General features: G+C 41.1%; 2 protein-coding genes across 2 annotated transcripts; both read left to right on the top strand.

Moving 5' to 3' along the window:
* Positions 1–1,592: 1,592 nt before the first annotated feature.
* On the top strand, positions 1,593–6,075 carry LOC115387434 (lipopolysaccharide-induced tumor necrosis factor-alpha factor homolog). The gene is made up of 6 exons (XM_030090142.1): positions 1,593–1,725; positions 2,255–2,412; positions 3,344–3,415; positions 3,540–3,581; positions 4,744–4,876; positions 5,001–6,075. The coding sequence occupies exons 2-6, from the start codon at positions 2,271–2,273 to the stop codon at positions 5,140–5,142; spliced, it is 531 nt and encodes a 176-aa protein (XP_029946002.1). The 5' UTR covers positions 1,593–1,725; positions 2,255–2,270; the 3' UTR covers positions 5,143–6,075.
* A 3,698-nt stretch (positions 6,076–9,773) lies between these two features.
* On the top strand, positions 9,774–11,577 carry LOC115386865 (interferon-induced protein 44-like). Its single transcript, XM_030089311.1, has 7 exons — positions 9,774–9,783; positions 10,022–10,055; positions 10,230–10,428; positions 10,652–10,801; positions 10,951–11,122; positions 11,205–11,305; positions 11,395–11,577. The coding sequence occupies exons 1-7, from the start codon at positions 9,774–9,776 to the stop codon at positions 11,575–11,577; spliced, it is 849 nt and encodes a 282-aa protein (XP_029945171.1).
* Positions 11,578–14,948: the final 3,371 nt, after the last annotated feature.

Below are 14,948 nucleotides of genomic sequence, written 5' to 3'. Positions count from 1 at the left end.
ACCTTCTCCAATCAATACGCACTCAAACAAATTGTGTTGTTGCTTTGAAGCTCCTGTTCTTAAAGCACAGGATCTTATAATACGTTGTTTCAAAATAAGGATGCTGTTCCTTGGAAAACCTCCTCTTCCACTTTCTTTTTTTTTTCTTCTCCAACTGGAAATGTAATAATGCCATGTTTTGTGCGAGCTACAAAACTTCATGGTAAAACTGCTCCTGACTGAGATGGAATTTATTGGATATATTTAAATGTAAATCTGATGAAGAACCAATTTTATTGCTGAACAAAGAAGTCATTGATTAGAAATGTATAATTCTACTTCATAATCTCGGTGTGATCATCATTAAATTCAGGATGGCGTCCAAAATGGCCACCAAATGTGGTTTTACACACTGACTGATCATATGATTGCTCCATATGACAATTTTTGCCACTTTTTATGATAAGTTATGTGAAATGTATAAATTACAGTAAATTTGCAACATTTATTTGGATTAAGAGATCAATCAGTGACACAAGTGAAAATCTTCCCCAGCGATCAAGTTGAAGAAATCTTATTCAACATATTCAACTGAGCAACATATTCGGAATCACGTTGATTAATATTGTCTAATTTGAGGGTGCTGAATTTAAATCTTGGGTTTTAAAGTCATCAAACTGTTTTGGATGCCCAATTCTGCACCTTCAACATACCCCTGAAATTGACCAACATTAAATTAATGCCGTATTTTAGATGTTTACCAGTCATTTTTTCCACTCAATTTCATTCCTGAATTCCAAATGAAAAGTTCAAAAATGGTTATTGAATATCAATGAATAACAATGAATTCAAAAAAGAGTTCATTCAGCCCCTGTTACACCAGGCTATGGGTGAGCTGGAGGACCATAAGGAGTGATGCCAATGAACACTATTGCCAAAAACAATACTTAGCACATAGTAAATTAAAGCCTGTTAATGTTGATTTTGAGTAATTTGGCCAATATATAAATTAAAAGAAGCATTAAAGATACTGAAAAGTGGTATGTCTTAACCACCCTGTGCAGTAATATTATCCATGACTGATTTGGAGTCTCCAGGAACTGTTGAGCTAATAAATAAATAGATAGATAGAATGATTGATAGATAGATAGATAGATAAAAGTAAAAAGAAAACAAACACTATTTTTCAAAAAAATATTAATATAGATGTATATGTAATACACATAGGGTTGATTGAAACAAATGACAATTTAGATTAAAGATCGTCTCTTTACTTTCACAGAAACATTTAAAGCTGCTTCTCTTGGCACTTCACCACCTTATTTCCCGTTACTGTGTCGCTCAGTAGATCGAACCACTTGCCAAACGGGGGTGCGGCAGTCGTGATTTAATTACCGAGGATCCAGTAATATTACCATTAGTTCTATACTAATGATAATAATAACAATAACAACAACAACAGAAAAAAAAAATGATGACACACACTCAAATACATTTTTTTTTCATTTTTTTTTTTTTCAATAATGCATAACATATTTGTAGGGGCGCTTGCACGCCCTGCCAGCCTCGCCCTGGTTGTTTGGGTGATGCACTCCTGGCAGGGAGCGGAGGAAGAGAGGAGCCGCTTCTTGCGTAACGTTTCACGGTCCCGCTGCAGCCGAGGAGGTCGTTTCCGTCCAGCCTCGCTCCTCTTGTTTCTCCATCTTCCCTCAGACGAACACCGTCTCCGCCAAGTAAACTCACAGGGTAGGTTTTTTTATTTAAGAGGTTGCTCGTGCAGGACAGAACAGCTGATAGTGATTTTCCGGGGATGGTTTTTTTTTTTTTTTTTTAGCATTAAGAGCGCGTCAGTGTGCCTAAAAACGGGCTCAGTTGCGGCTGCTGCGCTTCTCCTGCGTCATGGGCGTGTTTATCAGTGGGATCATCTGGAAAGACAGGATAAACATAGAAGTAATCTACTTATACTCAATAAATGTTAAAACTGAATTAAAACTGGATGTTACGATGACTTTCATTTTTCTTCAATTTTCTTTTTTTTCCTTTTTTTTTTTGTCAGTTGCCTCTTTTGTTTATTAGTAAGCCATGGCCCATCCCTAAGCAATAAAAGGAAAATATTACATATTATCAGGTTCTTAAAGCTTCCTCTACACCCCACCTGTAGGGGCTGATCCTACGCTTGAAGCCTTAAGTTATTTAACTTAACATGAAAATTCATAATTTCTTTTTTTTTTAGATTGCAAATTACTTTTTCTGCCTAATAATTTATCATTATCAGAGGGTGAAACTTGAGGATGGAGAAAGGGTGCCCACCACACGAATGCCTTCCACTCTCCATGGGCCCGCCCATGCCTGATGGAGACGGGATGCCTCACAAAGGGATGAGCCCTCAGCCAGGCCTCGCTCCTGGACCACCACCTGCTGGATTCCAAGGAGGTCTGTGGCTGAGCTCACTGCTCCCTTTTCTGGATTATTTCCTTTTCATAACACACACCCAATTATACACATAACGCAATTTATGAATTCTGTCAGAACAAGAATAAATATATATTGTTTTACTCGATCAAAGGTTTTATGCAAAGGCGGTAAAACAAATTATATATATTTTTTTAGATTTTTCACATTTGATCTAATGCCTTGAGCACATGTGAGTAATAAAAGTCTGTTTACAATCACAATGTTCCCGTTACCTCCTGAGTAGTTTTTTTGAGTTAAAAAAATGCATCTTATTGTCAAACAGAAGGACTTCATAGTGTCTGGATCAGAGATGGCCAAGCTTGAGAACTGTCAACACCAAAAAAATAATAAAATAAAAGTGACCCTCACCTCCAGAAAGCTGGATTCTGACCAAACACTTCTCCTTTCAGGATATAGTGAATTTTTTTCAGTTGCTTTTTATCATCTTTTTTTTATTTGATTTTTATTACTGCAATTATGGAGTATTCGCAATTTAACAGAGGTAAATGTGGTTCAAAATAAACTGGGTCATGTCCGACTTTGATCCCTTAGGTTGCATGTATTTCAGCCAGTCAAAGGTAAAATTACTACAAATCAAAATTAAAGTGTTTGTGAATTCAGCAGCCACTTCTCCTGTATATTCTTGGAATGCACATGCTCGGTCACAAATTGACCCTCTTGTAGTGAGCAGGATATTGTGGCTTTCACTCATCAGTCACATATTTCTGATGGTCGTGGATCTGCGCTATAGTTTTCCACAAGATGGCATTCTGTACACTTGTAAAAACACAAATGCATGAAAGTAACTCTAAAGTTTAGACAGTTCATTCCTGACAAAATGTACCTCAGAGAAAGTAGTTTAACAGCGACGCTGACATTCTGATATCATGTGTTTCATGCTGCATTGCAGGGCCTCCTCCAGGGGTCTACCATCATCGAAGCCGCTCCCCTTCACCCTCCCGTTATTCTGCACGCTCCACAAGTTTGTTGTCTATTTTTATGCAAAACATATATGAAGCTCTGTTTTGCTCTCTCACTCATCTCTGGAGGTATTCAGTCTGAACCATTCATGCTGGTTTTGGTCATGTGTTTCGTTCCTCTGCTAGGTGTTCAATTCGCTCCTGCTCAGACTGCACCGGTCACAGTGGGTGAGTTCAGCCGATCCAAGAGCGTACAGCTTATTGTCAAATATGACATAATGTCGGAAAAACGCCAACAGTTGTGTTAAACTTTACACCCTGAAAGCAAAGTGCAAATATCTGTGAAGAAAAGCTCAAGTGGCCTCTGCAAAGGGGAAAATCATTGACAGTGTCCTGCCAAAGACAAACAGCCACATTTGTACGCCCAGTGATCATAAACATCTCATCTGTTCACCTTCTATTCCACGTCATCGAGGGCGTCGCCGCTGATCCTATGAACTGTGGGTCAGGGCGACACCTTCAGCAAACGCCTGTTGCTCAGTATTTGTTGTGTGTACAGTCACGTCTTTAATGAGACCGATGAGTACGGACCGCTGTGATTTCCCCTGAATGGAGTTTCATTTATGAAAGGTTAGTGTCTGTCAGTGATTTCCAGGGCCGTGAGACTTTTGTGACTGAAACAAGTTCACCTTTACAGAATGTCTGTCATCCTGTGACTCGGTTAATAAAACATTTAAATGTGGAGATGACAAAACAGCTGACTCATGAAACTCATGAAACTGTATTCACTTGCAATAAGTTACCCCTCCTTTAATTATTTCTCTGTCTATGCTCTAACACAAAGTGTCATTGATAAAATCCACATTGTCAGATTTTTCTGTTCAGAAGACTTAGCAAGGTGTTTCACCTCTGACAAATTCAAACTTAAAAAAAAATTACAGCAACAAGTCGTTGTGAAACCCCATCAAACAAATTCCTGCGTACGAAGACACAGACTGAGTATGTCTGCATCCATCCACCAGAGGTCAGTGTTTATTTTCAGCGTTAATATATATTTTACCAGAGTTTGTAGGATCCATGCAGCTTTGCAAATGTTAAGAATAAAAAAAAAAATTACCAGATGAGAGTGTGACTCCATAAGTTTAAAACTCACAAGTCTTTTAATTTCCTGAGTTACTGGATTTGGGGTTTTCATGAGCTGCAAATAATAATAATCAAGATTAAATCCACCTTTTAATAATGTTCTGATTCTTTGAAATATGGCTCTACTGTTTTATCTTGTGTACCCAACGGAGAAACCGATACTTTCATCAGTTTCTGAGGTTAAGAGAACAAACGTCCAGAAGCACATGCTCTTAATCTTTCTGTTGTGCGTTCCCCTGATCTGCAGTGGCGCCAGACCTGCTGCAGGTGCTCCCGGGTCGGACCGTGTGCCAACAGTGCCAACAGACAGTCCTCACCGACACAGAGTACACACCCGGCTGCATCACCTGGCTTTTGTGTATTCTCCTCGCTTCTATCGGGTAAAGAAACCAAACTGATGTATTTTAAGCAGTAGAAAAAGAAGTTTATCAATATTAGTTTTGAACAATTGTTTTTTGGAGGCGTCCTCCTGAAAGACCATAATCCTCTTGGTTTATTCTATAGGTGTTTCTTTTGCTTCTGGGTGCCGTTCTTCCATTATGGCTGTAAAGATGTGGAGCATCGCTGTCCATCCTGCAACAATGTGATCCATGTGCACAAACGATGCACTGGTTATTCAAGGCCACGTTATGCCTCTCAGGCTTAAGTATAGATTCTCTACCGCCTTAAAGGCAGTAAAATGTTACTGTGATGCCAAAGAGAGCTTCAGCCTGTTGATGTTTTATTTCCTTTTTATAACTTAATGTGAAATGTATTAGAACCACACACACACACGCACACACACACACACACACACACTCTCACACACACACACACACACACACACACACACACACACACACACACACACACACACACACACACACACACACACACACTCCATTTTGTAAGTTTTGGGATTTTTTAAAAAAAACTTTATGGAGCATTATCTTACTGAAAATGCTGAAGTAACAAATTTTGTTAAAATGAATTGCTTGTGGTGCTAATTTAAACTTTAGTTTATTGTATTTTTGCTGTGTGCTGCCTGATGTTTGGCATGGGTTAAAATTTATGAACTGTCCTTTTGAGACACTTCCTCCTGTCTTCGTTCTTCTCTGTCGTCACTGAATGTTTCGGAATGCTCGGTTTTCTTCTTGATTTATGGAAAAACAGGACGACAACGATATCTCGGTGTTGAAATACAGTCTTTCTCGACATCTGAAAAGCTGCACGTCGAAGGCCAAAAGGTGTCTGGTATAGCTTGTCTTGTCTCTCCATACTCTGTAAAGAGCTGTTTTTCACTGGCATGTTTACCTCTCATCACGAAATGTACTCGTGAAACTAAATGGAATGGCCGTCACAGGCGTTGATAAGTATTATGAATTGTTTACGATCTGCATCATGATAAACTGTAATGCGGATACAGACTTCAAAACTATAGTAGTGCTTGTTGGCTTGTGTCACGAGTGTGCCGAAAGCACCCGTGGGTCTCGAGAAGCGCTGCACTGAGTGACTGAGACCCGGATTCCCCTCCCTTCACCGGGGGGTGGGGGCTCAGACGTACCGGCCAGGGCACCTTCTTATTGCACATGCATGTCATTTTCACTGGTTCTATTATTATCATCATCAATAAAGTGTGCCTTTGGGAAAACACACGTCTCTGTCCAGTGTTTTTCTAACCTTCGTGACCTTCATTTTTCTACTTCCTCTGGTTGAAATTTCCCCAGGTGCCGTATACTAATAAAACCTCACCCTTGCTGTCGTGACAAATGATTTGAAGTCAGACTTTGTTCAGTACCCTCTGGACTAAACATTACATTAAGCACATATAAGTGGAAACTATAGTGGATGTGCAGTACTGTAATGGTAATATGTAGTGTGTGAGACTTATTCAGCCTCCAGTAAGGTAACCACTTTGTGAAAGTCCATATCGTTTCACTTCCTTTCTTCCTTCCTTGACTATAAAGGGTCCGAAACAGCTGATGCCGTGATAGGTAAAAGGACGTGACATTTCAGTTCTGTCTTTTGGGAAGGTCTGCCATTTGTTGATATTCTGTGGTTCTTCTGTATTTGCTACACACTTGTAAATATATGTGGAAACCACACTTCCACATCCTGAAACCCGGCATTCCCATTTCCACTCAGTTCATTTATTGTAGTACCTCTTCCTTGATTTTATGTCCTCTCATGATGATGCTTGACAGCTGAGAGTTGGGATTTTTTCAAAAATATTGCTGGATGTTTTCCATCAGGGTTATGGGTAGATTTATAGACAGCCGTCTTCCCACACTGAGGATATTTAAACGGTGCAACTGGTTGCTCTTGTCCACAGTATTTGCTTTCTCAGCCTTCAGAAACACCAGAACAAAGCTCACGTGTGAACAACAACCTCATGACATGAAAAACAATTCAATGTGAAAGCAGAAACTTTGAAGCCGAGTATGGAAAGAAAAACATCGTGATCAAGAATATGCATTGAAAAAAGAAAAGCATGACCACAGAAACTATACATGAGAAGAGCTAATGTTTGCTTTTACATACATATATTTCTACATAAGTGAAAAAATCTTGTTTCTATGCCCCTCTTCTTACCTGTTTACCTAAAGTTTTTCTAAAATAAAAGGAATAGGCCAGGAAATACTGGTTTGTTTGTCTCTTTATTTGTTGTGCCCAATGAAATCTTACCTCTACTGTTTCCTGAGTGGTTGATATTTTTGGCAGAAAACACTGATCAATATTCAAATCAAATCAAATCAAACTTCATCTGTAGAGCACTTTTTCATATTTATAAAAACAACGCAAAGGGCTGAACAGTAAAAACAGTCATAAAAACAAAAGAACAAGAACCGCACCATCAATAAGTACACACCACACACACACACACACACACACACACACACACACACACACGCACACACACACTCCGAATTATATGCACACAGCAGAGGAGACATGGCATGGCACTCAGCATCATGGGAAAACACTACCAGTGGGGCCGTTCACACCAGGAGAAGGCGAAGGTCATTAGTATTGGGGCCCCAGCGCTCGGCGCTCGACCCCCGACCCCGTCCGACCAAGGGGAACCCACACACCGAAGTGTGGAGCCCCCCAGGCCAGCCAGGACCAGAGGACTCGAGCGCAGTAACCCCAGCACCGGACCAGGACCAACTCCCGGTGTGAAGAACCCCCCTGAAGGAAACACTGGAGTTAAAACTGCTAAAAACATAAAAAGACATGATACAAAGTTAATAGTAAGATAAGATTATAAAGTAAAAAATTTAAATAAGTTAGAAGTACATCATAAAATTGAACAAATAAATAGAATAAATAGATTAAAATAAAAATGATAATAAAAATAAAAATGATGGAGATAAGAACTATAAAAGGTTAATTAAAAGCCAGATTAAAAAGGTATGTTTTTAACCTCCCTTTAAAAATATCAACAGTCTCTGCGGTCCTGAGGTTCTCCGGCAGGCTGTTCCACAGGTGGGGGCCGTAGTAGCTGAAGGCCGTCTCACCATGCGTCTTGGTTCTGGCTTTTGGAACACACAATATCGCACTGCCAGAGGACCTCAGGGCCCGTGAGGAACTTTCAGTTTTCGTTGATTTTGGCAGCGCCAGTGGACAAAAGCGGTAGTGTTTTGCCTGACCGAATACTACAGTTCCCATGAGGTCGAGCGCGTGTCGTCGTAAAATGCTGCTCCCGGTGGCATGCTGTTGGACTGAACTCGCCTACATTTGTTTCCAGTGGCTGTGTGAAGGACGGATAGCGACGAGGTAACGAATCTAATGGTGGCTAAACAATGTTATATCATGATGTGACGCATGCCGTAAAGCAGTCTGCACATTTGGAGTTTTTTAGTGTGCAGGGTTCCTACCACCCTCCTCACCACTGCTTAGTCCAAGTGAAAGCAATGCTGACGCCCTCAGGCCGTGACAGAGGGGTCATTTAACTAGTTGTAAGTCGATGTATCATCACAAAAGATATTAAAATGTTTTATTAAGGTTGAAAAGTTCCTTAGTGTCGCTTTAAGACATTTAAAAACTAATAAGAGAACTTTAAAATCGATCCTGAAGCAGACAGGGAACCAATGCAGCGACTGTAAAACCGGTGTAATGTGGGCCCGCCCCCTGGTCCTCGTCAGCATGCAAGCGACTGAGTTTTGTAATAACTGTAGACTTGAAATATTCTTTTTGGGAAGACCAGAGAGCAAGGCATTACAATAATCTAATCTATAGGAGATAAAAGCTGCATTAGCACCTCTGTACCGGCCTGAGAGAGAAACGGGCGGACTCTGGCTATATTCTTAAGATGATAAAATCCAATCTTAGTTATGTTTTTAATGTGTGGAATAAAACTTAGCTCAGAATGAAAAATCACGCCCAGGTTCTTAACTGATTGTGCTGGTTTAAAATCTAATAATTTTGGTAAAATTTTCTCTCTGTGACCTTCGGGACCGATAACTTAAACCTCAGTCTTGTCCTGGTTGAGCTGTTGGAAATTCACTGCATCCATGACTTGATGTCTGAAATACAGTTAAAAAGGGTTTCTATTGGCCCTGAGTCATCAGGAGACACGGCGATGTACAGCTGAGTGTCGTCAGCGTAGCTATGGAAACTGATGCCGTGTCTCCTGATGACGCCCCCAAGTGGAAGCATGTAGAGATTAAAAAGTATGGGACCTAAAATTGAACCTTGGGGAACCCCACACCTAATTTCATGGGTTCCTGAGGAACAAGTATCCAAACTTACATAAAAACATCGATCTGTGAGATAAGAACTGAACCAGTTAAGAACGGTACCAGAGAGATATTCTGTTGATTAAATATGTAATGTTTAACGTACTTATTTGACATACAAAGGACATACTATGAAAAGTAAAGAATTAAATAAACATTTTGTTTCAGAGGTACTTCCCACCATTGGGTTGTGCATTTCTTCAGTTTTACTTCCTTACTCGTGCTCATCAGCAAAACCATCATTAGAGAAGAACTAGACAGGTAATTTGCATGTACATATAGAAGTTGACACTTCTGGAGCAACAAACCCTCAAGGTGAGCCTTTTGCTTATTTATTAATGTTTATATTGCAGTTTGACTTCATATGAAGTAATTTAGGGAATAGAATAATATCCAATCATTTGGAAAATGCATCAAGAATAAGTACCCGACGGGTAATTTTAGGTGATGAACTCATACCCTGTAGTTTACACTTTGAGTCACTTTTCCAGTTGAAATTTGTTTTTGGACAATAACTATATTCTTTCCCTCCAGATTACAGGTGTGTTACCTTGCAGTCATGGGTGGAGGTGAGTTCTAACTCTAAAATGTCCCATTTGTTGGAACAAATTATTCAATGTTTGGGGGTGTTTGTATGATCCCATGTATTCTGTTGACATCAGATATTCAGCACATTCTGCTGGTTCTCCACAGTTCTTGTTGTGGCAGGACTTATCTAACACATTATTAATAGCTGTATACTCAAAGCAGAATAAATGAAGTGTTAGTTTGTCAAAATAATGTTTGTGTTTATAATTCTCCCTTTAGCATTGTTGAGTAAGTCGTGGAGGACATTCCCAGAGTGAGTATGTCTCAATGCTCCATCAGCCAGATGCCACCGTGTCAACACTCTCCAACTCAACTGTTTTTACCTTTTATAATGTGAAATCATCTGTGTGTAACAATCTTAAACGTGTGTTATCAATAGTAGGAAAAAAAATACAGCATTTTGCAACATTCTCTTTTTAATTGACAGGGACTACGAGAGAAGTCTTTATTCTGTGAAGACTTACAAACCTCGTAAGAAAAGTGTTAAACATGTCCGAATTCTGCTCCACGGACCAGTTGGTGCTGGCAAATCTACTTTCATCAACTCTGTGAACAGTCTGTTTCAAAGGAGAATCACCTGCGGAGCTTTGTCAGATGGAGCAAATTGGACCAGCTTCACCCAGAAAGTAAAGTGTTTCAATTGATGATTTCAGTTAAATCCTGGCATGCACACATCTATGTTTGTTCATAAAGTTATGAAGGCCTCTTGAATTTGGATTCAGATGAATTGTATTAATATATTCATCCTGACTGATAAGTTGAAGCTAAACATTTCAAACAGTGTTGCTTGTGACTGAGAACAGTTGCTGATTCATGATAATAATTACGACTTCACTTTCTGCTTCAAAGTACACAACTTACAAAATCGAGAAAAGCATGAAGGAATCGTATAACTTCATTTTCAATGACACCAAAGGCCTGGAAGAGCCAACCAACTCTGGAATTGACATAGAGGACATTAAATGTGTCCTGAAAGGACATGTGCGTGATGGTTACAAGGTACACACTCAGATATTATTGAATCTTTTATGCTTTCATTTTCACCTATCCTTATCCAAATGCATTAATCTATAGCAGATATGAATTGTCTCATTTCATTGCTCTATCAAGTTGTATATTGCGGTTAACATTTCAATGTTTTTTTCCAGTTTGATTCTGAAAATCAAATTTCAGAGGATGATGATTTATACAATGCAAATCCTACTCTGAATGACAAGGTTCATGTTGTGGTTTTTGTCATTCCTGCTGATAAAATATCTCTCATATCTGGAGCGATGCGAACAAAGATGAGAAACATCAGACTAGCAGCTAGTGAGGAGGGTGAGTCTGAATTCTCCTTTCTGTTTCATTTGGAGATATGAAAGCAGTGAAACAAAGTCTGATCAGATGTGTCGGCTAACAGGAATTCCCCAGCTGATTGTTCTCACCAAAGTTGATGAATACTGTCCAAAGGTGAAAGAGGATATTACCCATGTCTATCGGAGCCGAACCCTAAAGGAACAGGTGAGCTTCTGTGTTTAATTTGTTCTCCTCTCTTGGTTATCACAGTACATTTAGTTTTAAAATTACTATTGATGGTGCTTTGAACACAGGTTGACAAAGCCAGCCAGCTTCTCGGCCTTCCACCAAACTGCATCTTTCCCGTGCAAAACTATCACACAGAAATGGCACCAAATGAAAACATGAATGCTCTGATACTGGTTGCACTGAAACAGATGATTGATTTGGGAGAAGATTACCTGAACAGCCAGACTGATGAGCCAGAGAATGAGTAATGTCTGAATGACATGTTTTTCATTTTATGTTAATATTGATCAATGTGCATTTCAGTGCCTTCTGAAAATTTGAATTAGTTTTACTGAATAATGAGGAAAACATGAAATGATTATTTTATAGATGACCATGTTGCTTTTCTTTCATACTTTTCATCAATTTGTGTACATACATTTGTGTAGTGACTTTTTTCCTGTATTTCTAACTACTTTGATTTTTTTTCATTAAAAAGGAAATATTTACAAAGAAACAATACATGTCAAAATTATATATGCATACAGATAATTTCTTCTTGTTATTTCCAATAAATATTAACGTGACAAAAAAAAAAGTTTTTATCCTCAATTTTTTGTGCCTCTTTAAATGGCCAGTGTGCATATGGGCGGAAGAAATGTAATGCTTTCATGTCCTTTTTCTTTTTTAAGTGGCCCTCATATCAGGACCATGTTACAAGAGGAATCATAACCTCTGTCATTGCCTGTGAGTTAACAGCAGTGCCCATGCTCACATGATATTAAACTATTTTGAATGTGTGTGTATGTGTGTGTGTGTGTGTGTGTGTGTGTGTGTGTGTGTGTGTGTGCATGCGTATCTCATGGTTCAATGAGACTTTGTGTATAGACTGAAATTACAATTTTAGAGCAGAAACACAAAGGAAATGCTAATGCATGAGCAACAGTGTTATGGCATGAAAACAATTTAATGATTTTCTTCATTGTGAAATAAATAATCAAATCCATAAACAAGAAGCAGAAACTTTCACAAAATTGAGGGTATGTGTGCAAAGTAAAACATTGTGATCATGAATATAGATTTAAAAGAAACTTGTGACAAAAGAAGCTATACATGTGAAGAAGCAATGTTTGTTTGAGATCCTCCTATTGGAATCACCAAAAACTGGCTCAAGGTTGAGGCAACAAACTGTAAAACAAGGAAAATATTTATTCTGGCGATTCTGACCATGGAGATATAAACTAAAAATGAAAAAGGAGTTTTGATTGTTTTCAGTCCCGTTAAACTTTACTCTAATTAAAACCTTCATGAAGATGCTGGCTGCATGTGCATAAATGCCAAATTAAAATGGTGATTTGAAATTTCCCTTATCTCCTCAGCTGTGTCCTTTTTTTCCATAAAGAAAATTTAAGTATTTTTATTGATTTTTTTTTTTTTTTACACTTCAGTTAACCTTAATCAGTTTCTTGTAATGGAAGTAGTTCTGCCACCCCTTATATCCTGTCTCATTGAAAATAAAACATTTAAATTAGGTGGGGAAGCCTCAGGCAGGGTAACAGGTGCATCAGTGCAAAGCCATGTCTCAGTTAAAAGAAGACTGTCTAGGTTATTATCCAAATTAAAATCATTCATTTTAAAACATATGTTGAAGAGCGCCATGTTTAAAGTAGTGCAGGACAAGTTGGACATGTGCTCTCTGTGGCATTTTATTGTTAAAACATTTCTTTGTTCAAAAACAGTTCTGGGAATGTGGTATCTGTTGGAAATGGTATTAGGAATGGTGTGGATATTGTTGTCAGGTGTGTCTGTGGGCAGTGGAAGAGTGTGTGGGGTGCATGGGGGAGTGGGCGGGCCTCACAGGCAGTCAGTCATCTGGGAGTGATTGGACTGCGTACTGAATGTTACCGGTTAAAACTGAATGGCGCAGTGTGCTCAGATGTAGTCTGTCACGTCGGTAAAAGGCAGGGCGATTCCAGAAACAGTTAAAATTGTCAATAAAATGTAGGTTGTGAGCTACGCAGGAGTGCTGGAGCCAGGCGCTCAAGCTGAGGAGTCCGGAGAAGTGCTCGGCACTGCTGGAGAGAGTCAGTATGGGCCCACTGATGAAGGCCGACTTAACACAGCTCTCCAACAGACTGAAAGGATCGTAAAGTCTTTCTTGGTGAGCTTGAACTGTTGCTGGGCTGTGTTGTTTGTGCCAACATGGACTATCACCCAGCGAACAGAGGCAGGGATGGACTGCAACAGCTCCGGGAGTTTGTCCAGGATAGTGCAGACGGTGGGTCCAGGAAAACACAGTGTTATGATGTTAAAAAAAAGATAATCCTCATTATGCTATCGCTGACAATGAGTAATGTGGATTTAGTAGTTACTGGATGTAACTCCAGTTCTACGAGTAAGTGCGTGCCCGCCTACGGGCTTCGCTAGTGGCATACCTCCAATCTCTGTCCAATCCACTGAGACTATACAAAGCTCGACGCACCAATCCCCCGCACGCGATGGCGCAGCGCCACGCCCCACACCGAGGGTACATAACCTCGGATGGCGCTAAGCAAACCTTTCTTCTGACGTAGCAAAAACAAGGGAAGCAGACAGCTGGGCCAGCAGGTAGGCGGGCACGCACTTACTCGTAGAACTGGAGTTACATCCAGTAACTACTAATTCTACTTCGTAAGTGCTTAGCCCGCCTACGGGCTTCGCTAGTGGTACTCACCAAGGTGAAGGCCGTAGGTCGATGAATGTACTCCCAGCTGGCCTGCTGACGGGATTGGTGCGTAAGACGGAAGTAAACAAACCGTATGTCCAGAACGGCCGTAGAACTCCCGAAGGACGAGGCGGGCACCTAGCGATGTAGCGCGGCCCACGAAGTACAAAGCATCGCCACAGCGACACACACACACGCCGGCCGGGAAACCACAGCGGCAGGCGGTGAAGGGGGGGACCCCTGGCCCGCGTCCCACGCACGGGGAGCGGCAGCGAACCCAAAAACAGCAAGCGGCAGAACTCCTGCCCCTGCAACACCGTAAACAACATCCGCAGACCGCGGCAGAGCCGAGCGGCAGGTGGGGAACCCCTGGTCCGCGAGCCCACCCGGGACGCGGCAGCCAGGCCAGAAGGACCGAAACGGTTAGACGACTGAACTCCTGTTCTCGCCGAAAACCGACATGGCCACAGAGTCAGTGCACATATCCAACAGATATGAACGCACGAAGGTGGACGCAGAGGCCCAGGAGGCAGCCTGGCAGATGTCACTCACCGTGACCCCTCTGCACAGGGCCGCAGAGGCAGCCACACGTCGTGTGGAATGAGCACGAATCACTGCTGGTGGCGAGAGATTCTGTGCCTCGTAGGCAGCTGCAATAGCGCCCCCCACCCAGTGGGCGAGACGCTGAGAGGTCAGCGGGGAACCACGCCCCCGGGCTCCAAACCTCACAAACAGCTGGTCCGTGGTGCGAAAGCCAGCTGTGCGCTGGACATAAAGACGCAGAGCCCTGACCGGGCACAGTGACCGCAGGCGTGGGTCGTCCCCAGACGAACCAGGCATGGAGTCAAACGTCCTGACCCGGATCACTCGCGACCGGAAGTCCGAAGTGATCACCTTGGGATGAAAGGCCGGGTTAGGCCAGAGGTGCACGAGTCC

Source organism: Salarias fasciatus, chromosome 4, assembly GCF_902148845.1.
Source record: "Salarias fasciatus chromosome 4, fSalaFa1.1, whole genome shotgun sequence".
NCBI lineage: Eukaryota > Metazoa > Chordata > Actinopteri > Blenniiformes > Blenniidae > Salarias > Salarias fasciatus.
Note: the sequence above shows the minus strand (reverse complement) of the source record. Positions and strands in the feature narration are given on the sequence as shown.